This window comes from Nicotiana sylvestris, chromosome 4, assembly GCF_000393655.2.
Source record: "Nicotiana sylvestris chromosome 4, ASM39365v2, whole genome shotgun sequence".
In the NCBI taxonomy this organism is placed as follows: Eukaryota; Viridiplantae; Streptophyta; class Magnoliopsida; order Solanales; family Solanaceae; genus Nicotiana; species Nicotiana sylvestris.
This window is the reverse complement of record NC_091060.1, coordinates 162,884,473-162,912,240: the sequence shown is the minus strand read 5'-3', so window position 1 is coordinate 162,912,240 and position 27,768 is coordinate 162,884,473. Positions and strand designations below refer to the sequence as shown.

The following is a 27,768-nucleotide window of genomic DNA, read 5'->3' as shown; positions in this document are numbered from 1 at the left end:
TATGGTACCGAGTGTTGGCCGGTTAAGAACCTACACATCCAGAAGATGCAAGTAGCAGAGATGAGGATGTTGAGGTGGATGTGCGGGCATACAAGGATGGATAAGATTAGGAACGAAGATATTCGAGAGAGGGTAGGCATGACCCCAATAGAGGACAAGATGCGGGAAGCACGACTCAGATGGTTCAGGCACATTCAGAGGAAGTGCACTGATGCACCTGTGAGGAGGTGTGAGCGATTGGCGGTGGTGGGTACGAGGAGAGGTAGAGGGAGACCTAAGAAGTATTGGGGAGAGGTGATCAAGCAGGACATGACGCGACTTAGGATTACTGAGGACATGGCCCTAGACAGGGAATTGTGGAGGTCGAACATTAAGGTTGAAGGTTATGGGGAAGTTGTGAATATCTATACAGCGCACTAGAGTAAGACTGGCCCGTTAGGAGTTAGGCTTAGGATACTACTGGTTAGCTACTGATGCAGGGCTTTATACGCTGGATATTAGTTTACCTTCCATCTCTCTCGTATTTTCTATATTCTCTTATATGGCTGTTATTTTGCTATTTTAATTTATTTTATGTATGTTATGTATTTTATGTTATTATATTATGAATCTATCAATAGTACTAATATATCGTCACTTGGTGCCTTCTTGAGCTGAGGGTCTCCTGGAAACAGCCTCTTTGCCCCTCGGGGTAGGGGTAAGGTCTGCATACATACTACCCTCCTCAGACCTCACTTGTGGGATTATACTGGGATGTTGTTGTTGTTGTTGTTGTTGAAACTTACCTGATATAATAGTAAATATTATTCTCATATCTAAGTTTTATTTAAAGGCAAAAATTTCATGATATTTGTGACAAACTAATAAAACGGTAGTCAAGGTGTGTGACAAACTAGCACGAGCACTAATTTAAAAAGCAAAAATTCTTTTTGTAAACCAAGTTAACATCAACACTTGAAAAAACAATTACTCATTTTTTCTTTGATTACGTGGTCACCTTGCTGATTGCGGTAGAAAGGGAATCCGGAACCAAAATGTGTTTTTTTTTACTCAAAATATAGAAATAAGTGTTAAAAAAAAAGTTATCAAACTATATATAACGCCACAAATAGTGGCGCTATACAGTAACGTTAACTGCACCGTTACTGTATAGCGCCACTATTTGTGGCGCTATACTGACACACCTTACATAGCGCCATTAATAGTGGCGCTATACCCCTTATTACCTGACCCCACCAATAATTTCTGGGTTCAATAATTTAAAAGCGTATAAAGCCACTTTTTGCGGCGCTATATACAAAAAAAAAAAAAAAACCCCGGCTAGCCATTTCCTATATAAACATCGTAGAATCGCCACAACTTCATTCAAAAAATTTTTTTAACTCTTGTTGGTTTCTATTGTTGTTAAATTCTCCAGCATTTTTTCATTATGTCTGAAGAACGTAGAATAAGAGTATCATTATATTGGGGGGTGAGGTTGTGATGGAGAATAACTCTGTGGGCTACAGTTTACCTGCTAAGTGTAATGTTAAATTGCCACTTTCAATGGAGTACGAAACATTGATATCGTTGTTATGCAAAAAAATGAGTGTGAGAAAACGTTCAGTGATACTCAAAGTAACCGGAAGATATCCGTATTCCGTTACGCCGCAAGGGGTTGCTTTTTACTCAGAGTTTAACATCGACGATGATGACACTTTGAGTGATTTCTTGAGGACTCCGGACGAATGCCGGGAATTTCTTGTAATCACAATGTTGGAGATGTACGTGAAGGTCGAAGACGTTCCAAAAAATGAGGTTGTGCGTAGTAGAGATAACCCCCAGTCATCGGGTGGTTATTCTGGATCAGTTTTTGCCGGACATGTTCCAGATGAAAGAATTTTTTCTTGATTTAAATTTATCACCGTCGGCGAATGAGCAGCGAGAAAATAATTTATACCCTGCTTTCCATAATTCACAAGAAGAGTGGTAAACTTCAATTTTCATTTGTGTTAATTATGTATATTTTTGCGTATTGAATTAATTTTAACGCTCATTTATTTAATAGGGGGTACCGGCCGGATATGAATTTTACAAGTGGCCCATCCGGTAGTCATCACCTAACTGAAAACGTCCATCATGGAATGTCATCACATTACGACTTGTAAGTGAAAAGCTACAGCCATATATAAAGCATTTATTAATTTAGTAGCTTATATTTTTGTTGAAATGTGCAGTGAAAACGAGCAAGTTGAAATACCCGTACTCACTCAATTGCCCGAAAACGACGTATTACATCAGGATCTGGCAGATGCACAGAGTGAGGAAGAGAACAGCGATTACGATAACAATGCCGATGAATCGGGAGACGAGACAGCATTTGCTCGTGAGGATGGTGATGAAGAGGACGAGGAGGAAGGACCCGATTTGAAGAGAGCCCCCATAGACGAAAAGTGTACGAGTCTGAAGTGTCGTTTCATTCAAGGGAGATTCCTTATATTGATAACTTGCCAGCCGTGCCGGATGTGGAAGCTCTCACAAGAGATTTTGATGAAATCCGGACAGCAATGTGGGATGAGTCTAGACCAACGGTGCTTGCAAAGGGGATGCTTTTTCCTGATAAAGCACGCGTAAGCAGGGCTTGTAAAATGCACAATGTTAAAGAGTGTCGTGAGATGCAGGTATCGGAGTCAAGTCCGACGGTATACAAGGCTATTTGCCGCAGGTGGTTTTGGCCATGTAATTGGATGTTGCGTGCGTCGAAGAAGAAGACAGGTATGTGGAAAGTGGGTAAATACATTTCCACCCACACATGCGAAATTGACACTTTCAACGGGAATCACTTCAACTTGGATATTGACTTGATATCTCTTGTACTTATTCCGCACATCGAAGCGTCCATAAGGTATAAAATCAAAGAGTGCATTACAGCAGTCCACCAGGAATATGGCCACACAATTACTAAAAGAAAGGCATATCTTGGGCGCAAAAGAGCGTTTGAAATAGTCTATGGTAACTGGGATAAGTCATTTGCAGATCTACCTAGGTACATGGCTGCACTGCAGCACTTTAACCCCGGAACAGTTATTGAATGGAAGCTTGAGCGGAGTCCGGGTAAACCAGAATATATATTCAATTACGTGTTTTGGGCGTTTAAGCCAGCAATTGATGGTTTTCCGTATTGCCGGCCCGTAATATCCATAGACGGAACTCATGTCTATGGAAAGTACGATATCAAGCTATTGATAGTCGTGGCAGTGGATGCTAATGGACAGATATTTCCTCTAGCCTTTGCTATTTGTGCAAATGAAAGCACAGAGACGTGGACAATGTTTTTGAATCACTTGAAAGAGCACGTTGAACATCGTTCAGATTTGTCTAATATCTGATCGGCACGGGGGTATATTAAGTTCTGTGGAGAACCTTCCTGCCTGGCAAGAACCTTATGAATTTAACAACAATAGAAACCAACAAGAGTTAAAAAAAATTTGAATGAAGTTGTGGCGATTCTACGATGTTTATATAGGAAATGGCTAGCCGGGGTTTTTTTTTTTGTATATAGCGCCACAAAAAGTGGCTTTATACGCTTTTAAATTATTGAACCCAAAAATTATTGGTGGGGTCAGGTAATAAGGGGTATAGCGCCACTATTAATGACGCTATGTAAGGTGTGTCAGTATAGCGCCACAAATAGTGACGCTATACAGTAACGGTGCAGTTAACGTTACCGTATAGCGCCACTATTTGTGGCGTTATATATAGTTTGATAACTTTTTTTAACACTCATTTGCATATTTTGAGTAAAAAAAAAAAACCGCACTTTGGTTCCGGATTCGTAGAAAGGTACAAGTTCCATACTTCAATGCTAAGTATTGACTTTAAACACTGTTCAAACTTAAACGTGTCTCTACTTCACCATCTCTTTCTTGTTTGACTCTTTAAAAGTGTTTACACAATCACAGAAATACCCAAATAATCTCCATTGCAATGGACCTTCAAGAATCGATCAGCAACCAAACAGGTGTATCCTTAACATTAGCGAAACATGTTTTTGCAACCGAGGTTAAAGGGAACAACAACATGGTCTTTTCCCCTTTGTCGATCCACGTAGTGTTGGGTCTAATCGCTGCGGGTTCAAATGGTCCGACCCGTGACCAGTTGCTCGCTTTCCTCAAATCCAAATCTACTGATGAACTCAACTCTCTTTCTTCTCAGCTTGTTGATGTTGTCTTTGCTGATGGTAGCCCCAGTGGTGGGCCTCGTTTGTCCGTTGCTAATGGGGTCTGGGTTGAGCAGACTTTGCCTTTGAAGCCTTCTTTCAAACAGATTGTGGACAATTTTTATAAAGCTGCTTCTGTTTCTGTTGATTTCCAGAACAAGGTAAGATTTTTAAGCCCCGATTTTAACCATTGCTTAGCTACTTCAGTAGAGTAGGATTATTTCAGTTTTTCCTGTTTTGTGGAGCTGAGATTACTATTGGGTTCGAAATTTAATATTGTATGTATTTAGTAGATATGTTAACACATATACCGGGGGCCAAAGCTAGTGGGTTCTACTGAACACACAGCTTATACTATGCATCCCCCCCCCCCCGGTCCGGTTATGGATCAATGCTACATTTTGAGAACTTCTACTTCTATAGAACCCTAGTTTGCCTTAAAAATCAATTTTTTTTGTAACAGATAGAAATAGCCTAAGTAAAAAGGATTAGATATAGGTGATTCATAAAGCCGACGGTAACTAATTTGAGTAATTGATCGGTTCAGTTATGAAATGCTTGATGGGATAATTATACTACGAGGAAATCTGTTGTATCATTTGCGTTTGTGAATTCTTGCAGGCAAATTTCGTTGCCATTCAGTTCCAAACACTTCTTTTTTTCCATTTTCTGTTTCCTTTCTTTTTTCGAAATACTTAAACTTATGGATTGGTCATACATATCAAAGATTAGGATTTATTTAGCAGCTGATATCCGGTTAGGAGTTGTATACAATATAGATTGAAATACTATAAAGTTGAGTAGCAGTATCACGATTTTGATCTTTGTAAACTGTTAAGTTAGCTTGGTAAAGTAATGTGGTGAATGGATTGTGAGCTGGGACATTGGAAGTAACAATTTGATGATAAAATCTTCCTACTTCAATGGAGCTAGGGTTTTGGTTACTGTCAATTCTCGACCTTCAAATATCTTTTGTTGAGTAGGACCAGCCAAAGCTGTCCTGTTTACTTTTTGGTACACATGAAATTCAGTGCGCTTAATGTTTATGCTCGAGGGATTTGCATTTCTACTTTTAGCTCCATAAAACTTTGTGCACTTCATCTTTTGGCATTGAAAACTTAGGGATCTGGTACAAACAACGATAAAGCCAAAGGTGTAAAACAATTTTTTTTTGCGCCTTTGGCTTTCTCTGTGTGTACCTTTTTCTCTTAGCTGGGGATAGAACGATGAACAGATGGGGTTGAATTTGTGCATTTAAATGATTGATAAACAGTAGGCCAATGAATGGTTTCTCATACATTTTCATCATGCTTATCATTCACTATGATCTCAAATACTGATGTATTGCTGCCTTCACTGGAGATTGAAGTAGTTCTAATTCTACATTCATTGCATAAGAAACTGGCTATACTCTTCTAACATTTCTGTTTCCCTGCAATCTTAGCATGGATAGTTCTACTAACCTATGAACTTTAACCAACCAGCACCTGCAGCTGAGTCAGAAAATAAAGTAAAGGAAAACTAAAAAGAATCCTTTTGCATATGTTTTATTATTAAGTTTTGATGATTTGTAGGCTGTTGAGGTTGCCAATCAAGTGAATCAATGGGCTGAAAAAGAAACAAGCGGGCTTATCAAAGAAATTCTTCCAGCTGACTCAGTTGACAGTGCAACAAGACTTGTGTTTGCAAATGCACTGTACTTTAAAGGAGCCTGGGATGAGAAGTTCGATGCATCAGTGACTAAGGACAATAAGTTCCACCTTCTCAATGGGACCTCTCTTCAAGTGCCCTTCATGACTAGCAAGAAGAAGCAATACATAAAAGCTTTTGATGGTTTCAAGGTTTTGGGGCTTCCTTATAAACACGGTGAAGATAGGCGTCGTTTTACCATGTACTTCTTTCTGCCTGATGCCAATGATGGACTGCCAGCTTTGGTAGATAAGGTCAGTTCTGAATCCCAATTCTTGGAGCGTCACCTCCCATATCAGAAGGTTGGAGTTGGTGAATTTCGTATCCCCAAATTTAAAATATCGTTTGGATTTGAAGCTTCTAACATTCTGAAAGGGCTTGGCCTGGTATTGCCTTTCTCTGGTGATGGCCTAACTGAGATGGTGGACTCCCCTGTTGGCAGTAACCTTTATGTTTCTAGCATTTTCCACAAGTCCTTTATTGAGGTAAATGAAGAGGGAACAGAAGCTGCAGCTGCAACCGCTGGTGTGATTAAACTAAGGGCATTGATGGTAGAAGAGAAAGTAGACTTTGTTGCTGATCATCCATATCTCTTCCTGATTAGAGAAGATGCAACAGGCGTGGTACTGTTTGTTGGTAGCGTGCTAAATCCTCTAGTAGACTAAGTCGTGTTCCCACAATATGGAGGTTGATAAGTGTTTGCATCTTCTTTGTATTGCTTGGACTTATTTGGTGCCCAAAGTTAGTTCAAACCGCTTTCACGCCCTTCTATCTTGAGGTTGAAATATTTTCTGCTGAAGAATTTTTTTCATGTACACTTCAAGAATCCTACTCCCTCCTGGTACTGCGGGTAAAATTTTAGTAACTGCTCTTTGTACTATTGAGAGCTTGTATGCCTTACATTGTACTTTGAAATAATTGACATCAAAGGTCTGTCTATTACTTTCAATTTCTAGTTATAGTTGATGTAGCTACATGTGTTTTCTTGTCTGTTTGCCTGGTCCAAAAGAGGATACATAGGAACATGCTAACTATAGAGAAATAGATGTGTAGGTTTATTTCAAACTGGCCTCATCTAAAGCAATTTAAAAGTTGTTACAAGAAAAGCCATTTGAAAATGGAAAGAGCTTTAACAAAGACTCTTAAGAATAGCATTGCTGCTTTCCAGTATTGGGGGTTTTATTATTACTGTTTGTTAGTCTTGGGTTTTTGCCTCCTGTTCTTCTTTACGCAATTGATTTAATCATCAATAAATTCCTTAATTTAACCAAGCACGGAACAGATTGACATATTGCAGTCTTAAATGTCCATTCAAAAGAGCTCAATTCATTGTTGCTCCTTGACCTTACTGGAGTTGATTCTGCACTTCGTTGGATGAGATCGTCCAAGGTGTAAAGGCTGTCAACTAGCCAAGTCCGAGGTAATTAGGACTACAAATAGTTGTGCACCAAATAATCGGTGCCAAGTTTAGGAGATACAACAACAACAAGCCCAGTGTAACTACGACCTTACCCCACCTTCAAGAGCCAAGTTTAGGAGGTAATTAGGTATTTTTCTTCCTCTTTTTATTTATTTAAGTTCTTCGTATTGATTATGTATATCTTACTGAAAAGAATGTATCACTGCTTTAAACCATACATACCAAGTTATCTTCTCTATAACTTCGAAGAGGAGAAATGTGGTCATTATTGAAAGGTCACTGCAGGGCTTGCCACTTCCTTAAGCTTTATGGTAATGAATTTCATATGAAGCCCTATGCTTAAAAACTTTCCATTCCTTGTAATTATTAGGGATAATTTTAGATTATGCATTTGCATTTCGAGTTTTAAATGACAAAGAGGCTACTTTTTCAAATTTTTAATCTCAATACCTTCTAAAGCAAATCAAATACCATTGATATAATTTGTCTGCCTTTGTATGTGAGCAAGGCCGGTGCCGACCTTCTAGTACTTGAACTTTGGGAGTGACATTCGTTTTTGGATTTTCAACAAATTTTTTATTATCCAACCAAATATTCTGTTATAACCCCAATTCTTTAAAGGGTATTTCTATTCTATCGAAATTTTATCTCCTATAGCAAAAGTTATTCACCCTATTTATTATAAATTAAAATTATTTTAAAATATTATTTTTTATAGCTATCTTTTATATTTTATAGCAAAATAAGTATTTATGGCATATACTACCATTGAGGCATGAAATATGCTATTTATGTTTTTCCCCTCTCTTAGACAACTGGACGTACCTATATTTAAGGTGATTGTCGTTACTGTATTTAGGGATACATGACGCAAATACATGTGAATACATGCGCGTACAGCTGGACTGTCCTAATTTTAGGCCCTTTTTGCTACTGTATTCATGAATATATGACGCGAATACATGTGGATACATGCGCATACAGTTAGGTTGCTCTCATTTTTAGACGCTTTTTGCTACTGTATTCATAAATACAGCAATGTGAATACAGCGAATACTCTACCGTAACAACTGAATAATAGCTATAGAAAATAATTATGTAAATAGTAGCTATAGGAAGTTAACAGTAACTAAACAATATTGATTTTCGAAAATTCCTGTATTCCTTTACCAAGTATCCGTTTCATTCCCTTTCTTTGTCTTGTAAAACAACTTGCAAAAATCAAAGTGAAAACTACATCTATCTATTAGTATTAGTCTATTAGAGTATGAATTATAAAGTGGACACGTACATCTAATACTATTTAAGTCCTCCAATTGAAAATAAAATTATAATGTTACAAAAGATTATATAAGGTGCGTGTGGTTTGAAAGAAAAGAATTTCTAGAAAATTTGTTCCAAAAAATACGAGATTGCCAGAAAATATATTTTAGGAAAATTATTTTCCACCTAAAAAAGGAGAATGACTTCTCTCACTTCTGGGCGGAAGTCATTTTCTTTTATAATTATCACAAACTTCATACTACTACTTAAACTAATGGTTAAGTAATTATTATCAATCTTTAATATTCAAAATATTTATCAGAATGCAATTCGTTTTGCTACTATCATCTTAACTTCAATACATATATTTCTATAGAAGTCATTTTCAGGAAAAAAAAAATCCGCCATGTACATGTTACAGTAATCAAGAATTTTATGTGTTTCAATTGGGGGTGTACATGGGTCGAGTTGGTTCGGATTTTATAATTACCAAACCAAATTAATTATATTGGGTTATTAAATCTAAAGACCAAACCAATCCAGTAAAAGTCAGGTTTTTCAATCTCGGCTTTTCTCGAATTTTTCAGGTTTTCTTTCATAAAGTCTTCATAGTACAAAATATAGAATTTGTGCTCCAAATATTTCTTTAATCCTAGTAAGATAGAACTATATAGGGTGTTTTTCAATAGAATAACATAAATATGAGATGAGTCGTGGCATTGTACTAAAATATTCTAACAATAAAAATAATAGAATCGCATAAAATAAGTATTGTTAATAAGCCAGAATGAAAACAAACATAATTTAAAATTACTAATAAGTTGCTAAAATAAGTACGACTAATAAGTAATATTATTTACATGGCTAAACAACAAGAATAACCCGGTAAAATTTCACTAGTGGGGTCTGGGAAGGATAGTGTGTACACACACCTTACCCCTACCCCGAAGGAGTAGAGAGGTTGTTTCTGAAAGACCCTCGACTCAAGAAAACTAAAAGACAAAAGGAGACAATATTAATATCACCACAAAAATCATAAGAAAAATAGTAACCATATGAAATCCAGAAGAAAGATGCAAAGCAAAAGCGATAGATAGTAAATAGGTCCTGCACAGAAAAGCGAAATAGTAAGACACAACATTGCCACTAGCTATCTTAGACAAAAACTCTACCAAACTAGTCTCATAAAGGTACGAAGTAAGGCAAGACTCAACTACCTACTAGCCTACAACCCTAATACTCGACCTCCACATCTTCCTATCAAGTGTCATGTCCTCGGAAATTTGAAGTCTCGCTATATCCTGCCTGATCACCTCTCCCCAATACTTCTTAGGTCCCCCTCTACCTCTTCTCGTGCCCTCTACAACCAGCTGCTCACACATCCTTACCGGAGCATCTGGACTTCTCCTCTTAATATGCCCGAACGATCTGAGCCTCGCTTCCCACATCTTGTCATTAATGGGAGCCACGTGCACCTTCTCCCGAATATCATTATTCCTAATCTTATCCATCCTAGTGTGCCTGCACATCCACCTCAACATCCTCATTTCTGCTACTTTCATCTTCTGGATATGTGAGTTTCTTAACAAGCCAACACTCAGCCCCATACATCATGACCGGTCTAACCACCGCTTTATAGAACTTACCTTTGAGTATCGGTGGTACTCTATTGTCACACAGGATTCCAGATGCTAACCTCCACTCTATCCATCCTACCCCAATACAGTGTGTGACATCCTCGTCGATCTCCCCCCCCCCTGGATAATCGACCCAAGGTACTTGAAGTGGCTCTACTTGGGATGACTTGTGATTCAAGCCTCACATCCACGCCCATTTCCCCCAACTCAGTGATGAACTTACACTCCAGGTATTCCGTCTTCGTCCTGCTAAACTTGAAACCCTTAGACTCAAGAGCCTGTCTCCAAACCTCCAGCCTCTCGTTAACACTGGCCCGCGACTCATCAATCAGAACTATATCCTAGGCGAATAGCATGCACCATAGGCCATGACACCTCCCTTTGAACATGGTCTGTTAACGCGTCCATAATCGGGGAGAATAAGAACAGACTGAGCGCAGAACCTTAGTGTAACCCTATTACAACCGAAAATTAAATGCTTAGAGTCGCCTCCTACTGTCCTAACCCGAGTCTTAGCCCCATCATGCATGTCCTTAATTGCCATAATGTAGGGAACCGACATACCTTTCGCCTCCAAGCATCTCTAGAGAACTTCTCTAGGAACCTTGTCATACGCGTTCTCAAAGAAAAATAATTTATGCATTTTATCTATACCATGGAAAAACTAAAAAATAAATATCCAACACTATTTTCATTACAATTGAATTGAATATCTTTTATTAGCATTAGTATTAATTTGATATTGATTTAGGATTTATTTGAGTTACTAACATTTGCGAACTATAAAACTTATTGGATCATCCAAAAATTATAAGTCCAAGCTTGAAATAATACGTGGAAAAATAAAACTATAAAAAAGCTTAGGAAATATTTATAAACTACTTTATAGTAAATATTTTTATGTATTAAATATATTTAAAACGTCTATACATATAATGTCGGGTTAGTTTGGTTTCGGTTTGACTTTTTTTAGTTAAAACCAAACCAAACCAAATATGATAGGGTTTTTTTTCTAACATCAAACCAAATCATAGTCGGATTTTTTTTCTCGGTTTGAATCGGATTATCGGATTGATGCGGTTTGTCGGTTTCATTTATATACCCCTAATCTCAATAATTAAACTACAAAAGAAATATAGTAATACTTTTTACTTTCTAGTTTCAGTAAAAGAACAATTGTAAAACAATTTACAAGTGTGTTTGTGAACCATGTAAACCCCAACACCAAAATTTTCAAGCTATAAATCTTCTTTAAAATCTGCAACATGCGCCAAGGGCAGATATAGAGTTTACGCAGATTCAAAAATAACTCTGTAGCTTTAACACAAATTTATATTTGCCGTAAAAATTATTTGATATATATAAATTATCGATTTAGAACCTATTAACTTTAAAAATTTAAGATTTAAATTCTGGATTAATATTTGAATTAGGGCCTTCTTAAAGAAAACTCTTTCATCCAAGTATGAGGTTCTTGTATTTTCATCTGAAATATTGGTCCTTATTCACGAGTGCCGACCAGGACATAATCAACTCTCAGATTTTGTAACCTTTATTTACATGAATTACCATTTCAGAAGCCTCTGAAATATTCAATATTTGAACAAAACGTAAAGCTTTATCGAGTCAAAAGCTGCTTTTTTGGCAAAAATAGCAAGTAGTAAAAGGGTAATCATAGTACTAGTACTAGTATAATATACTCCAATATTAATTAAGAATGAATTATATATGAATAATGTACACACACAAAAAATGAGATCCGAGTACAATGAATGAATTCTAATAGTAACATTTAATGAGTTCTATAATTTTGAAACAGTTCGCCGCAGATGTTCACATACACACTGCGACTTCCACGTGCTGACGCAAAGTTTCAAATAGTCAAACCGTACTATTTTCCCAATTTGGAGCTGCGTTTGTTGCACATTTACCGGTTCATGCCATCACTACGGATTCAAAATGTGAAGTTCCTACGGTAATTTTTTAAATCAATATAAAATAATAGCTAAGTGAACGGTTAAATATTTATATATATTTAATAGATTTTTTAATATAAATATATTGTTTATCTCAAAATTTATTGTGTTCCCGAAAATTCATATTCAATGCTTTAGGTCCGTCACTTACCACCTTACTCTTCATAGAAGCCAGAAATATTATTAAATATTTATTTTATTAAATGAATATTAATATTAAAACAAATATTAATATTAAATCCAACGGTCCGTTATCAGTTTTTCGTTTTTCAGTTTTGTAACTGAAAATTAACCTCCCTCTTCAATTAGGACGCAAAATTACAATGTATATGTATTTAATTTTTTTTAGTTATATAATAAAAGATAAATTTCCTTGATGAAAATTATGCTTTTTAACATTATCCTCTCCCTATAGTAATGTAGTATGGATCCGTTGTCTCTCATAAATAATCTTAAATTACTATTGAATGACCCACTTCATTTTTTATCAATTTAAAAATATTTTTTTATTTAAAAGCTAATGAATGGGATATTGTTTCCCAAACTCATCATATCAAGGGTATTACATGAAATTTACTCTTGTAGTATTGATGATCTTTTAAAATGAAGTAGTAAGCTGTCACATAATAATAAGAAAAGAAAAATTCATTTTTTTTTGCCTTTCATGCCCTTCCATGAAGAGACATGTTTGATTTATTTCTCTTTTTTCTCCGTTCATTTTATATCATGATTGTGTCATATCAAATATTGGAGAATAGAGAGAAGAAAGGTTGTTGTTGTTGTTGTTGTTGTAGAGAGAAGGAAGGGTTAATTTTGTTAAGATTGGTATTATGAGAATTTGATGGAAAAGTTGGGTAAGGAAATGATAAGGTTATGAATTAGACATTTTTGCCTTGTCTTTATTTGCTAATGGCAGACACTTTATAGGAAAAAAGTTGAAACCAACAAGCTGTTAGTTTGTTTTCTTCTCATTTTCTTTGGCTTTAATTATTGCCCCCCTATATTCTCCTTACACCATCACCCTCATAATCAAACTATATTTTTTAAAAATAATAATATGCAACCCGTGATCCTTTTATTAAGAAAGTGAAGTGGAGATTAATGTATTATATACCAACAAACATACTTCCTCCCCCCCCCCCCACCTCTTTTTCCCTTCCCATTTATTTATTTTTGTTAAAAAGGAAGAAGCTCATCTTACTCTCACTATCCTAAATTATTTGACCCGCTTATTTTTTAAGAGTATATATATCTATTAATATGATATTATCAGCCATTTAAAATAGTTTTTAGCTGTATAAGTTTTAATCCATAGTATGTATTATTCAATTTTAATTTGTAATATATTCTAACAAATTTTTAAAACAATTAATACTTGAGTTCTATGCTGAAAATTGAATAAGTCAATTTTTAAATTTTGGTATCAATTATTTTTTATTGAAAAAATAAATACTCATTATTTTCTTTACAATATTAACAAGCAAAAAGTGAAAACTTAACTAAGTTAGCATATAAAAGATAATTTAACTTAAATTTTGCAACGCTTTTGTTAGAATTGTTATTGAATAGTAAATTACTACTATTCAATAACATTTCTAATTTATGTCTTGCCTTCATTTGTTAAGTACTAAATAAATAAAATTAATTGGTGATATATTATAGTATATCTTTAGTACCACTACCCCTCTAGTACAATAAGAAAAGGAATGTCAAAGCTGTAATTAACAGAAGAGTCAAAGGGTATTTATGAATTAGCGCATTGATATTTGTGGACCCACGTGGGATGTCCCCCCATCCCTCTTCCCATGCTATGTTTTATGTTCCTCGAAACTATCAAAAAACCTTAACCAGTTTTACGTTTTACGTTTTACGTAATGTAACGATCTTTTTTCCCTCCTCTTTTTGGCCCTTTCTGAAAATTATCTCCGCCCTCTGTTTTTTTCTCTTATCTCTACACTCTTCTCTCACTTTCACCCTTGTCAGAAAAATTAAAACACACACACAAAAAAATAATAATATATATATATATATATATATATATATACAGTACTGTATATTAGTATTATTATACCAATAAAAATAACTATAATCTGAGTGTCTAGCATGTTGTAGAAGTTGATCCCAATCTGATCTGGCTATTCAGATTTCATTTACTAAACTGTAGTAGTAATTAATGCTCGTTAAAGTCACAATTTTTTAAGTGTCACACACTAAATTCAGATTTCATTTTCAATTTTAGTTGTTCTATAATAATATATATAGTGTACTTTCCTTTATTTTTTCCCTAGTCTATACTCTATAGTGTCACATGTCGGTGCTGATTCTTGAAATCTAAGTTAGAAAGGTGGTCCTTTAATTAAACTCCATTTTTGTAGTTTCTTTTGTAAAGTAGAGAGTAGCAGAAAGAGGAAAAAGAATTATGGGGGAGACTCACAATCATGACCACAACCACAACCACAACCACAACCACCAGCCACCGCCGCCACAGGCGGCGGCGCCACCAGCAATGCCACTTGGTTCTGCTAGAGGACCACTTTTCCCCCCTGCGGAGCAACTCCTTCAGCTTCACTACTGCATACACTCTAATCCTTCTTGGCGTTAGTATTCTGATTCTCTATTTTAACTATTTATAGTAAAAGTGCCTTAGCAAAAAGATAAAGATGAAAAATTGACACACTCGTTTTGTAAATTTCTTTTTTTTTTTTTAAGTAAATTTTTTGGTTGGGGTGAATTTTAAAATCTGAAAGTATTGCTACTGAAAGGAACGTTTTTGGAGAACGAGAATCTATTTTGTAAAAGTATTGATCTTTTATATCTGTGTTTTAGTTTTCTGACTTTTGGAGTTTTAAGTGTTGTTTTCTCTGAGCAAGTTGAGCTTTTCTTTTAGTAGTCTTTTTTCTTTGGGGTCTAATTGGTACAAATTAGATTCTAATTCTCTGCAAGTTTAGTCACTGTTTGCTCTTATTCAGTGATAATTATGAAAAAGAGAGGTAAAGTTAGACTATCACCTAATGAATATTAGCCAAGATAGTCATAGAATACCAAGGGAAGTTTCAAAAATGATTGTGGAGTAAGCTGGAGAATATAAATTAAAAGCTCATTGGTGTTGCTTGTACTTGATAACTTGGAGGTTTCCTCTGCGCAATATTGTTGCTAACTGAGTCAATGCTATGTTCTCAACAAAGAGTCTCTTTCATGTGTGATCGTTTTTGTGAATGGAATTGAACATTGTGTGATTGGGTCAAAGCTTGCTGATGCAAGTAGGTTGCCGGTTTATAGTGTGGCACAACGAATAATACTTGTCTAATTAGAGCTCTTAAGATTGGCTAAAGATTAGATAGACGGAAATACCACCTTTCAAAAAGAAAGAATAACGAAATGGACACAAGCTCAATACTGCGTGCATTCATCAAAGCTAAGGTGATTAAAGTGAGTAATTGAAAGGATGAGAGGGGAGAAAAAGATAAGTTCAGCCGAATTCTAATTCAGTCACTTGTAAAAAGGAAAAGCCAATTCAGAGTTTATTCACTTAATATTCATCCTAACTTCTCAAGTGTCCGAGACAATGCAATGACCCCCTCATTTGAAGTACTTGACGGTTATGCTTTTATGACAACGATCAGGTGAAGGAATCAAAATCATATCAAGCATGGTTACTTTAGGAAGCTTCATGTTTCTCCAGAGTTTGGAGTTGAGATTGCTCCGAGTAAAAATGCTTTTGTTGCTGATATGGAGTTGAAGCATGTTCTTCTCTTTTTTCTCGGGGAAGCTGTATATCATCTGAAGACTAAGAATCAAACTGTTTAATGGGGACCTGAGTTAGGTTGAACTTCCTTTTAAGATAACTATATACTTTGCATTCGTACAACAAATAATTTCCAACCAAAAGGAGCTGGAGAGTTTCCATGAGATAACTGAAATTAGGTGGATTGGGTTATGTTGAAGACGAATAATCCTCCTAACCATTGCAAGATTGTTAGGACAATTCTTGTATTTTACCATCTACAGTAATATAATTTTGATAGAACAAAGGTCTCGTATTGAGAAATAAGATCTAGTTTGCAGTTTCCTTGTTTATGCTGCATATGGCCCACTTGACCGGAAATTAGACGACTTATGATCGAATTTATAAACTCGCATGGATAATTTGATGTGGCATTGGATCACTGATTCACTTCTAATTATTTGGAACGCAGTTCTTGTTCCTGTAAGTTGTATTTTTTATTTTGCTATAAACAAAGAAATAAAAGAATTTCAAGGAAATAGTGGCCAAACTATTTTAAGATCTGACTAATTCCAAAAGGAAAAGAATGGTTTTAGTAGAGTATTTGAAGTTCCCGCCTCCGATAAATGAGTTATAGATTCTGTAACCTAATTATAGCATTGGTCCTTTTTCTCTAATCATTTGCACGATTCCACATTTTGCAGCACAAACTGTTTTGCTGGCTTTTCAACACTACATAGTTATGCTTGGAACTACAGTAATGATTGCCACCGTGCTGGTACCTCAGATGGGTGGGGGTCCGGTATATCTCTAGCATTTCCCTTGTTGAGTATTGGAGCTCCCATTTTAATGTAATATTGACATCGTGAGCTCTTTAACTTCGTGCGTAGGGTGACAAAGCTCGAGTTATCCAATCTTTGCTTTTCACATCAGGAGTGAATACTCTTCTGCAAACGCTTTTCGGCACAAGACTTCCCACTGTGATGGGTCCGTCATTTGCTTACATCATATCAGCCCTGTCGGTCATTAACGATCTCTCTGACGGTAATTTCAGGAGTGAGCATCAGGTAAATAAAGTTTACTGTGTAGGTATTATCTCTATTACTTGTATAATATATTTTGTGGATCTGTTTTTCCTTTTTTTCACAACCCTTAGTAGGCTTGTCCCCCTTTTCCTTGATTACAAAGAAACACTTGCTTAGAAGAGTGATTGCTCATCTTCTCTGGTCTTGTTTATTTCTCTTAAGATCATTGATTACTCTTGAAACAAGGTTTCATTTACATCATAGTCACCTTAGCTTTAGTACGCTAATATTAATTCTTTGATATTGAATGTTGGATCTTGTAGAGGTTTAGTACAATTGCTGATGATATTTCTGATGCATTACCCTTTTATTGCTGCTTGTAGAGATTCGAGCACACTATGAGAGCTATTCAAGGATCGTTGATAGTGTCTTCCTTTATCAACATAATACTTGGATACGGCCAAGCCTGGGGAAATCTTACAAGGTAAGTTGTGTTTCTGCTTCTAAATGCTTATTACAAATACCATTAGTTCTGTCTTAGATTCTTGGAATTGTCTTTCTGTCTTTGGATTGTCTTCTAGTTGTGTTTCATCATTTTATTACTTTCTGTGATGGAGGAATCACATGCCCTTCTTTTTGCCTACAGGTTTTTCAGTCCTATTGTCATTACACCACTTGTCTGTGTAGTAGGTCTTGGTTTGTTTGGTAGGGGCTTTCCTCAGGTAATATCCTGAATTCTTAAAAGCTTCGTTGGTTGAGAGCTGCATAAACGTCATCCAGTTTTATTTGTGATCCTATGATTTGATCAGGTGGGTGATTGTATAGAGATTGGCCTACCCATGTTAATTCTACTTGTCATTTCCCAGCAGGTAATATATTATTCATTGACTAGTTTTTCTAGTGGCAATCCTTTCAACTTACTATAAGATTGTAATGTTTGTCAATTCATTTGCAGTATATGCAACGTGTTCATCCAGTTGCCCAATCTATACTTGAAAGGTTTGCTTTGCTCTTGTGCATTGGGCTTATCTGGGCTTTTGCTGCTATTCTTACTGTTGCCGGTGCTTACAACCATGTGAAGGAGCGAACTGAGCTTAGCTGCCGAATTGACCGTTCGTTCCTCTTGCAATCGGCTCCATGGTACTCAGCTAGATACAATAATGACAATGTCTTCAGCTTCTATCTTCTGCTGACGTGTATATTTGGTTGCCTGTAGGATCAAAGTCCCTTACCCTTTCCAGTGGGGGACTCCCATATTCAGAGCTAGCAGTGTTTTTGGAATGATGGGTGCTGCACTTGTCTCAGCAGCAGAGGTTCACTTGCCATTTTGATTAAATTTAATCCCCCGCCAAGTCTTTGAATTAAATTTTTCTTTTAGAAGCATGAGTTTTAGTATAGGAGTTGTCATTATGATTCTTTGGTACTTACCGCTGATGTTTGTTTTCAGTCAACAGGAACTTTTTATGCTGCATCAAGACTTGCAGGGGCGACACCCCCGCCGGCACATGTAGTGAGTAGAAGCATCGGCCTACAGGTGCTACATCCACTAAGTGATTCAGCAATGCCTTTTTACTATTTAATTTAGTACAGTTTTTCTTCTGCTTTAGGCCTCAAATAAAATTTTTAGCATCAGAGTGGTTCATTGTGCTCTGCTTCTTGTCCAGGGTCTGGGACAGCTCTTCGATGGGTTCTTTGGTGCTGTTGTTGGCACTACTGCATCTGTGTAAGGGTTATTTTCTCTCCTGATTTAACACAAAGCACGTTCTAGTTCTTGATAGATTTTCTTCATAGATTCTTGGCCTTTGCTAATTTTAATCTTGGGCCTTGCAAAACCATTTTGAGTGGTTGTTATTAATTCAGCCAAAAAAAGTGATCTAATAAGATTAAAAGAAGTAAAAATATCTGTCCAGAAGTACCATCTGAGGGATAGATATTTCCTTCAATGATACTTTTTTCGGTTTAATGTTGTGGCATTCATGCCTAATTTATGGATGATACAATACTGCAGCGAAAATGTCGGCCTTCTTGGACTAACCCGTGTTGGGAGTAGAAGAGTTGTTCAGATTTCTACTGCTTTCATGATCTTCTTCTCTATATTTGGTTTGGCTCTTTCTCTCCCTCTTTCCCCCACCCTGCCCCTTGCTTTCTTCATCCCAAAGTATGTTTTCCAACTAACAATACTAACGTAAGTTATTACCGTCCAGGAAAATTTGGAGCATTCTTTGCTTCAATTCCTTTGCCCATATTTGCAGCTATCTACTGCATTTTGTATGGTATAGTTGGTGAGTGTTTTTTCCCCTTAGCTTTTTAATCTATTTTAGTCTTATTAACAGTAACTTGAGAAGTAAAATTTTTTTGCAGCTGCTATTGGTGTTTCCTTCATCCAATTCGCTAACAAAAACTCCATGCGAAATATTTACGTGCTCGGAATCTCTCTATTCCTTGGTATATCTATACCCCAATACTTTGTTATGAACACAGATATTGCTGGTCATGGACCTGTTAGAACTCCAGCTGGTTGGGTAAGAAACATAACTTCACACCATCCCTTGTTATGATACGTTGATATGCTATTGAAAATGGATTTAGTTATGTTCACTCATTTTAGCCTATAATAGCAGTTCAATTATCATCTTTACTAGATCAGGAATTAGAAGAAGAGCCTTGGCGTAACTGGTAAAGTTGTTGCCATGTGACCAGGAGGCCACGGGTTCGAGCCGTGGAAACCGCATCTTGCAGCAATGCAGGGTAAGGCAGCGTACAATAGACCATTGGGGTCCGGCTCTTTTCTGGACCCCGCGCATAACGGGAGCTTAATTCACCGGGCTATCTTTACTAGATTAGGAGTTAATGCTTATAAAAGATGTACTTGTAATTACCTTATAAGCAACCTAATTGTATAGACATCTTACACCGTCGATGTGTAGAACGTTAACTCATTGATGGCGGAAACTTAAACTTCTCCCTTGTTTCTTGCAGTTCAATGACATATTGAACACGATCTTCTCTTCACCTCCTACTGTCGCAACAATTGTCGGGACGTTCGTAGACAATACGCTCGAAGCGAGACACTCGGTTGATGATAGAGGTGTTCCTTGGTTGGTTCCTTTCCAGAGGAGAAAGGGAGATAGCAGAAATGATGAGTTTTATAGTTACCCTCTTAGAATTAATGAGTACATCCCAAGTAGGTTTCTGTGATATAAACTTATACATCCATGTATATGACTGTATCAAGGTGTATGACAAATTTTCTTTTTAGTTCACAACTTTGCCCTTTTTCTTTTCGTTTCAATTCTTCTCACATGAAATCTGTAAACATCATACATTTTGAGGTCCTGCAAGTTTTGATGATTCATATAGCCAATAGGATGGCATGGCATTCACCACCTTCTGTTTATATTTCTCAAGTTATATAAGTAACGTTGTTAAAAAATATATGCACTGTCAGTGTATTTTAACTTGTTGCAGTAGATCACCTACCTCGATTTTCATAGTACTGTTCGGGGAGTCGATGAGCTAATTTTTATATATGCATACTACTATACTTGCCAGGTTGTCCATTTTTAATACAATTTAGTAGGCGTTTGGACATAAGAATTGTAAAATTTTCAAGTGAAAATGATATTTGAAATTTAGAGTTGTGTTTGGACATAAATTTCAGTTTGGGTTGTTTTTGAAGGTTTTAACACACATCAGTGAAAATTTTGAAAAAAATTTCCAAAATGTATCTTCAAGTGAAATTGGAAATTTTATGAATAAACATTGATTTTAAAAAAATTCTTCCATCAAAGACTCGATAAGCTAATTCCATATTTGACAAATTGTCACATAAACCAAAAGCGATAATAAATGCTATAACAAACTTAGTGAAAAAATATCTCGGAAATCTATGAATTCGATTTAAGAAAAGGATGTCGCAAAAGAGTGGTCATCAAAAATGACATTTGCGTTCAATGTTTATGGGTCAAGATTCGAGAAATTTGTTGAAAGCAATATGTCGGATGTAAACACTACCAAATTTTGGTGGAAAATTATCAAATACTTTGAACAAATCTCACTTCTTTCCCAATCATCTGAAGGATGAAGCTGAAGAAAAACTAGCAAAGTGTGACTTACTAATTCCGTGTTTGGTTCCACGAACTTCATATTAAATATTGTCTTTTACTTTCACAGTTTCAGTGATAATGATAAGTAGAGGGGTCCACACGTTTACTTCATTTTTCATTTTTTTGGTTCATGAATCCGTACAGAGTTGATTATGACTCTCAAGAATTCATTGGCGTCAATGATCTTTTTAGCTATACTTTTCACTGATAGCACTCAATTGATTCATGTTTAGCTTTTTGCCATCAGTTTGTTCATTGCTGCAGTCCTCTCTTTCCTCATAAACAAAACTGTGACCGTTTATTCAGAATTAGACTCTATGCGTTATCCCTAAGTTGGGAGAGTGAATTCTAATATATCTAACTCTATCTAAATGTAAGTACTTATGTAATGTGTGTGTGTGTTGATGAGCTTCTCACTTGCTTTTATCTGCTTAGCAAAATTTCATTTTCTTTGGCAGAAGAAAAACCAGTAAATTTATGGCTTTCCGGGAAAGTGGAAATGACCATGTAGTAAAACTGTAAAGGGCACTATTATATAGATCTTCTTTTTGGATCGAACAAAGATAACTGTCATAAATGTGGACTTACCTAGTTACTACACCGAGTTTGACTTATATACACTAATAAAGCAAAAAAAAAGATATTACACTCTTCACGTATTAAAACTTGTTATAGAAAGTAACCTGCCTTATAACCTAACTTCTTATAGACGGTTACATGTAGTTATCTTGTTTCCAATGTTATAGCATAATATAGGCAAAGATCAACTATTGAGATGTAGTCCATCTATTTATTTGCATATCAATATATAGTATTTACACAAGAGAACCCCCAATTAAAGGGGAAAATTACAGGACTGGAAAATGAACTGCAAAACTGACTACTGAGGAAGTCGCTCAAGAATAGAGCACTTCTCAGCAACCTGCAGATACACACCCGACACAGTCCTCATCGTGCTTCTACTAGAAGAAGCAAAAAAAAAAAAAAAAAAAACTTACTAAATTTACTCAAGAAACAACAAGGGGAAAAATCGAATTAGGAAACTGGCTACTGAGAAAGCCAATCAAGAGTAAAGCACTCCTCAGCTACCTGTACACAGAGACCTGGGATAGCCTTCTCAACATCATTCCACTGACAAAAAACTTCATTGTCACAAATTACACAACGCAACGATTCAAGAAATGCCAGAGAGCTTGGCAAACTCTCGATTTGAGGGCACTCCCGCATATCAATTTTCTCCAAGTTTCTGCAGCACCCGATAGCCTCAGGGAGACATCTCAAACCAACACATTGCGAAATGTCAAGATACTTCAAGTTAACCAGATGACCAATTCCGGGAGGGAGCTTTTTTAGATGCGGGCATGCATAAATCCTTAAAACTTGTAGAGCTTGTAATTCACCTAAATCAGATGGAAGTTCATAAAGACTATCGCAATTAGTGATACCAAGGGTTTTGAGCTTATGCAACTGGCAAATACTCGATGGCAGCTTATTGAAGTTGATGCAATGATCCATTGTGAACTCCAAGAGCTGTGGGAACAAACCAGGGAGGTCTACAAATGATTCATCTAGGCTGTTTTTCATGTCACAAAGTATTAGTGATATTTTTCGCAAGTTATTGAGAGGACTTGTGGAGTCGGACAAGTGAGTGATGGATATCTTCTCAAACCAAAGGCTTCTCAAGTTGGTTAAATTACCGAAGACAGACATGTTATGAAGAACTGCATTGGAGGCACTATAGTTTATGACTATCAATGCCCTTAGCTTAGGCATGTTTTCCAGGAAAGGAGGCAAAAAGTACTCAGATGACGAAAAATTGAGAATCAGTACTTCAGCTTTCGGGCAATCCATTCTGAACCAGTCCATTTCTCTCATTTCATCTGCAGTAAAGAGAAGGAATTAGAGAATTTTGCTGCTACACACAGAGGAGGAGACGGGATTTCACTTTAATGGGTTCTGAATTTCAAAACGACTACTTCACGTGCTAATAACTGGATTCTAAGTTTACAGTTAATGAATTTTTTAAACACAAATACATTATTTAAGCAAAAGCTACTGGGTTCAACTAAACTCATATACGGGCTTCTAGCTCCGCATCTGGATACACAAGGACTAACTGTCATTATTATGCTATCAGTAGCGGCCGAGGTTCAGTAATACCTGTATGCAAAGAGATAACTCGTGCATTGAAAGGTTCATCCATATTTCTTTCCCATTCTTTTGGCAACCTTGTATCTCTTCTCGGCATGACCAATTGCCTTCTCTGATTTACATCCCCACGGTTGCTCACATGAATAGCTAGGTCTCGTAAAACATCATGTTGAGACACCGATATCTCATAGTAACTGGTATACATATCTCCAGCTCTACCACATGAACAACACATTGAAGTCTATCAACATATTGATTTTTCCATAACAAATCACCTTCTAACAAAATTAAATGATTGTTTCATAAGATTTAAGTTTCCTCTTACCGTGCATCTTTCACTAGATTTAGAAGATTTTTGTCTGAAAGTTCAACAAGAATGTGAAAAGCCTCTTCCTCATCAATATCATGAAGCTCCACCCACATGTTAATTAGAACATCAAGAGGAATCCTTTTGTCTTCTGGGAAAGCACCCAAGTCGAGGAAACACTCTCTCACCTTATCAGGCAAACAGTCAATACTCAATTTCATTCGCTCAAGCAACTGCAGTTCATGAGACTCGCAGACAGGTTGGCTCTGTGATAATCTGTTTTTCGCACTTGTCCAGAACATCTCAGGCTTTCCCTTTAATGAAGATCCAATGACCTTAAGCGCCAACGGAAGCCCTTCACATTCCTCCACAACCTAAAAATCCAAAAATTTAGTTTACTTTGCTCAAGTATAACTCGAAGTTTTCACAAAGAAAGAGGATATGCTGACAAAAACATATTACTAATACCTTTTTGACAAGCGTATAATTGAAACCACGCGGAATGGAATTATGTCCAAAAGCAAAATGGCAAAATAAGGATATAGCTTCATCTTCCCTTAATAGCTCTAAATCATAAACACAGTCAATAACCGATGGAGGGAACTTAATGCGCGACACAACTAGGATCTTGCAGCCGGGAATTTTGAGAATTAGCGGCTCTAGCACAGAGAGGGACCAAACATCATCAAGAATCAAGAGTACAGGGACTGTAGAGTTCGAGTTCCATTGGTACTGTAGGTTCCACTGGGGCAAAATCTCCTCACGTCCATAACCGTGAAGATTGCACCCTGATATCTTTTCCCAAATCGTTTTCCTCAATTGCTCCACATTTGGAGATTGAGAAACAGTGAAAAAGAAAATCTTGTCCTTGAAATAACCTGGAAAAACATGACAAAATTTAGACTATAGTCTAATCAATAACTTCTGTTCTTGGATTGAGTCATGTACATGCAAAATCAAAATGTCTTATTTGTATTAGAATTCAACTGATAAATTAGATTTGATAGCCAATAAAGTTTTCTTCTTTTTTTCCACTCTGTTTAAGCAGCAATACAAAAGACTAAACAAATAGAAATGAATAACTTTTTTTGGGATTAATTACTTACTTTTAACTTGATCATCTTTACAAATCTCTTTAGCCAAGGTGGTCTTGCCGCTGCCTCCAATTCCACAAATTTCAAACACACCCCTATCTTCTTTACCCATTAACATCTCCTTCACTTTCCTCTTCCCCAACTCAATTCCAGCACCTAAATTTACAAAACTATCCTCAAACCATTTCTCATCTTCTTCCATTCTTTTCACAGCTTTCCCTAAACACCCTCCACCTCCACCACCGTCGTCAACTCCAATCTTTATAGCTTTAAGCCTATGTTCAAGAACATCAAATCTATGTTCCATATTAAACCTAACATGATGAACATCAGCTAGTACATGAGCTTGCATTGTAACTTGCATGAACCTCCCTACTCTTTTCTCCAGCCTCTCCATCTTCCTTGCCAGCTGCAAGTTCCTGTTATTGAGACATAATATAATTAAATAATTAAAAATTCATTATTTTTAACACTTTAAACTTTTAGACTTGACGATCACACAATTCTGCAGGTATTAGTATTTGGCTCATGAGAAAAAAATCAAACACATATTAAGGGACGTGTTGAGTGTAATATAATTAAGTAATTAAAAATGTATTTTTTTTAACAGTTTAAACTTTTAAATAAAATTATCACAAAATGTAAAAGGTATCAGTATTTGGCTCATAAACAAGAATCACATACATATAAGAGGGAAGGTGTTGAGAAATAATAAAATTAAATAGTTAAAAATGTAATCTTTTAACCGCTTAAACTTTTAGACGAGACAATCACACCTGTAGACGTTCCAACGGCCAGAGTTGAGAACTTTTCCGGCGAGTTCATACCCATCTTGGAGAATCTTTGAGAAGTCATCGAGCTGACGCTGACGTGTCTGTGAAAGTTCAACGCCAGTTTGTTTAATTTCTTGGATGATTGGAAGGAGACCGTTAATGTCGACGATGAGCTGCTCGGCGGTTGAACGGCAGAAGGTGGATTTTCGGACTATGGCTATGAGGTGTTTTAGGAGTTCGGTGGCGATTTCGCCGGCGAAAAAGTCCGTTACCGCCATGTTTGGGAACTTTGGGAGCTGGTGGTTATTTTGATCTTTTCACATTTTCTTTTGAAGAGCTTGAAATTTGAGTGATTGTTATAGTAGTAATTAACTATACTACCTCGTGGGGTTTTATTAAATGACAAATTTAACCCTCTCAAACTTTATTTTTAGTTAACTAAAAGTGTAAAATTGTGTTGTGTTGCTTTTTCAAAAAAATTAAAAATCAATATTACTTTGTTAATTTTTGGGAAAAAAGAATAGGTAATATGAGGAATATAGTTAAACAACTTATGAGAAATAAAGATGGGTATACCAAATGGAACTCAAAATTATATTTCTTTCACTTTATTTTTGAAGGTCACGTCTGATTGATTGGAGTTTGAGAAAGAAAAACAAATTTAATACATAACAAAAGTACCTTTAAAACTTGTGATCTTAACTATGTCATGATATTTTAGTTAAAATAACAAGTTTAAAGTTATTAAAGAATGACGTGTCATTTTTTCTTTCAACAAATTAGAAAGTAACTGAGAAATTATATTTTATACTTTATATCTCGATATAAAATGTGTTTGAAAGATATATTAAAATAACTGTTGATTGCTACTTATAAAAATGTGTTAGAACAAAACAATAAGCTCATTTATGATCATATTTGAACTTGAGATATTTAACTGACTTATTGTCACACGATTACCACAACTGCAAGTCTATGGGAAAATAAAATCACATCCAAGATTAGAGTAAATTGCCATGGTTGAGCTTGAAATTTTTTTAAGTCCACAGTCAAAATGCAAAATTGAAAAGTTAATATCCAATTTTTGTCTCTTCTATAGTTCCATATGCCTATATTTCAACAAAATGGAGTCCACGAGAAGAAAAAAAGACACTATGTTTGTTAAAGAAGATGTTTGTAGATAAAGTTGAAACATTAGAAATAGAAGGCAAGGTTCCTATAGACTTATATTGAGAGATACTAATAACAATTTTCTTGATAAACTTGATAGGTGCCATTTTTATTCGAAAGAACAGTATTGCATTCTCACTGCACGTGAAAAATGTAAAAATAGCACGGGCTAACCAGTTTTCGGACTGATCATTCAAAAATAGTCAGTATTTGTAAAATCATTGAAAAATAGCCACTATTTTGTTGCAACAGAGACCGGTCCAGCATAATATACTGGAGATCGGTGCCCCTGTGTATGACTTGTACTCCAACACGCGGAAAGTTCCAGCATAATATACTGGAGATTGGAGCACATGTGTATGAATTTCCAGCATATTATACTGGACTGGTATATTATACTGGAACTCCAGTATATTATACTTATGCATGAACTCCATTATGATATGCTGGAACTCCAGTATATTATGCTGGAACTCCAGTATATTATGCTGGAGTATTTTCCGAATTTTGAATAGCATATTCATTCAGATTTATTTTTACATGAAAAGTGGCTAAATTTCGATTACTTTAAAACTGTGACTATTTTTGAATAACCACTTGTAAATCTGACTATTTTTGAATTTCTCCCATGAAAAACTAAATATATTAAGCTATTTTCTCTCTTTTTTCAATATATATATATATATACACACACACATTTATTTCCCTTTGGAAAAAAAAATTGTATTTTGCTTACATAGTTAAGTGATATGTAAATTTTATTTCCATTGTGAAAAAACTTGCATATACCATGATATTTATTAAAACTTGTGATTGTTGCGCTAAAAAGGCTCGCATATACTCTTAATATGATGTGATATTGCCCAAAAAATGCCTTACACTACTAAGGAATCTCTATAACTTATATGTAGAACTCCTTATCTATTTAGCGATCAATGTGAGACTTTTAAGTTCCACGACAATCTCAGCCCGGTAACATAGTGTGATATTGTCGCTTAGGACCAAACCTGTATGATTTTCTCCCAAAAGGCTTCATACCATTAAAAAAATCCTAGACCTTTGCCGTAGAATTCCTATTTTTTCAACTAAATATGAGACTTAGTTTACACCCAACATTGACATCACGTTGGAAAGTACTTCTGGTGTAGTAAACAATAATCCTATTATCTTTTCTTAATCAGTCCCAAAAGTGGTGTTCACACCCTTAAATGAAATTCTTTTTGTTCTCTGTGTAT

General features: G+C 35.9%; 3 protein-coding genes across 3 annotated transcripts; 2 read left to right on the top strand and 1 right to left on the bottom strand.

Annotated features, from left to right (window-relative positions):
• The first annotated feature begins 3,853 nt into the window (after window positions 1-3,853).
• LOC104226800 (serpin-ZX) lies at window positions 3,854-6,836 on the top strand. The gene is made up of 2 exons (XM_009778877.2): window positions 3,854-4,359; window positions 5,773-6,836. The coding sequence occupies exons 1-2, from the start codon at window positions 3,967-3,969 to the stop codon at window positions 6,550-6,552; spliced, it is 1,173 nt and encodes a 390-aa protein (XP_009777179.1). The 5' UTR covers window positions 3,854-3,966; the 3' UTR covers window positions 6,553-6,836.
• A 7,633-nt stretch (window positions 6,837-14,469) lies between these two features.
• LOC104226799 (nucleobase-ascorbate transporter 3) lies at window positions 14,470-20,318 on the top strand. The gene is made up of 14 exons (XM_009778876.2): window positions 14,470-14,780; window positions 16,612-16,709; window positions 16,798-16,974; window positions 17,316-17,416; window positions 17,579-17,654; window positions 17,742-17,801; window positions 17,888-18,072; window positions 18,149-18,245; window positions 18,380-18,466; window positions 18,597-18,655; window positions 18,941-19,032; window positions 19,137-19,214; window positions 19,294-19,454; window positions 19,912-20,318. Exons 1-14 carry the CDS (start codon window positions 14,603-14,605, stop codon window positions 20,128-20,130), a joined length of 1,668 nt encoding a protein of 555 aa, XP_009777178.1. The 5' UTR covers window positions 14,470-14,602; the 3' UTR covers window positions 20,131-20,318.
• A 1,490-nt stretch (window positions 20,319-21,808) lies between these two features.
• On the bottom strand, window positions 21,809-25,705 carry LOC104226798 (probable disease resistance protein At4g33300). Its single transcript, XM_009778875.2, has 6 exons — window positions 25,367-25,705; window positions 24,603-25,009; window positions 23,965-24,374; window positions 23,515-23,870; window positions 23,199-23,404; window positions 21,809-22,918 (listed from the first exon to the last, which is right to left on the bottom strand). Exons 1-6 carry the CDS (start codon window positions 25,639-25,641, stop codon window positions 22,086-22,088), a joined length of 2,487 nt encoding a protein of 828 aa, XP_009777177.1. The 5' UTR covers window positions 25,642-25,705; the 3' UTR covers window positions 21,809-22,085.
• Window positions 25,706-27,768: the final 2,063 nt, after the last annotated feature.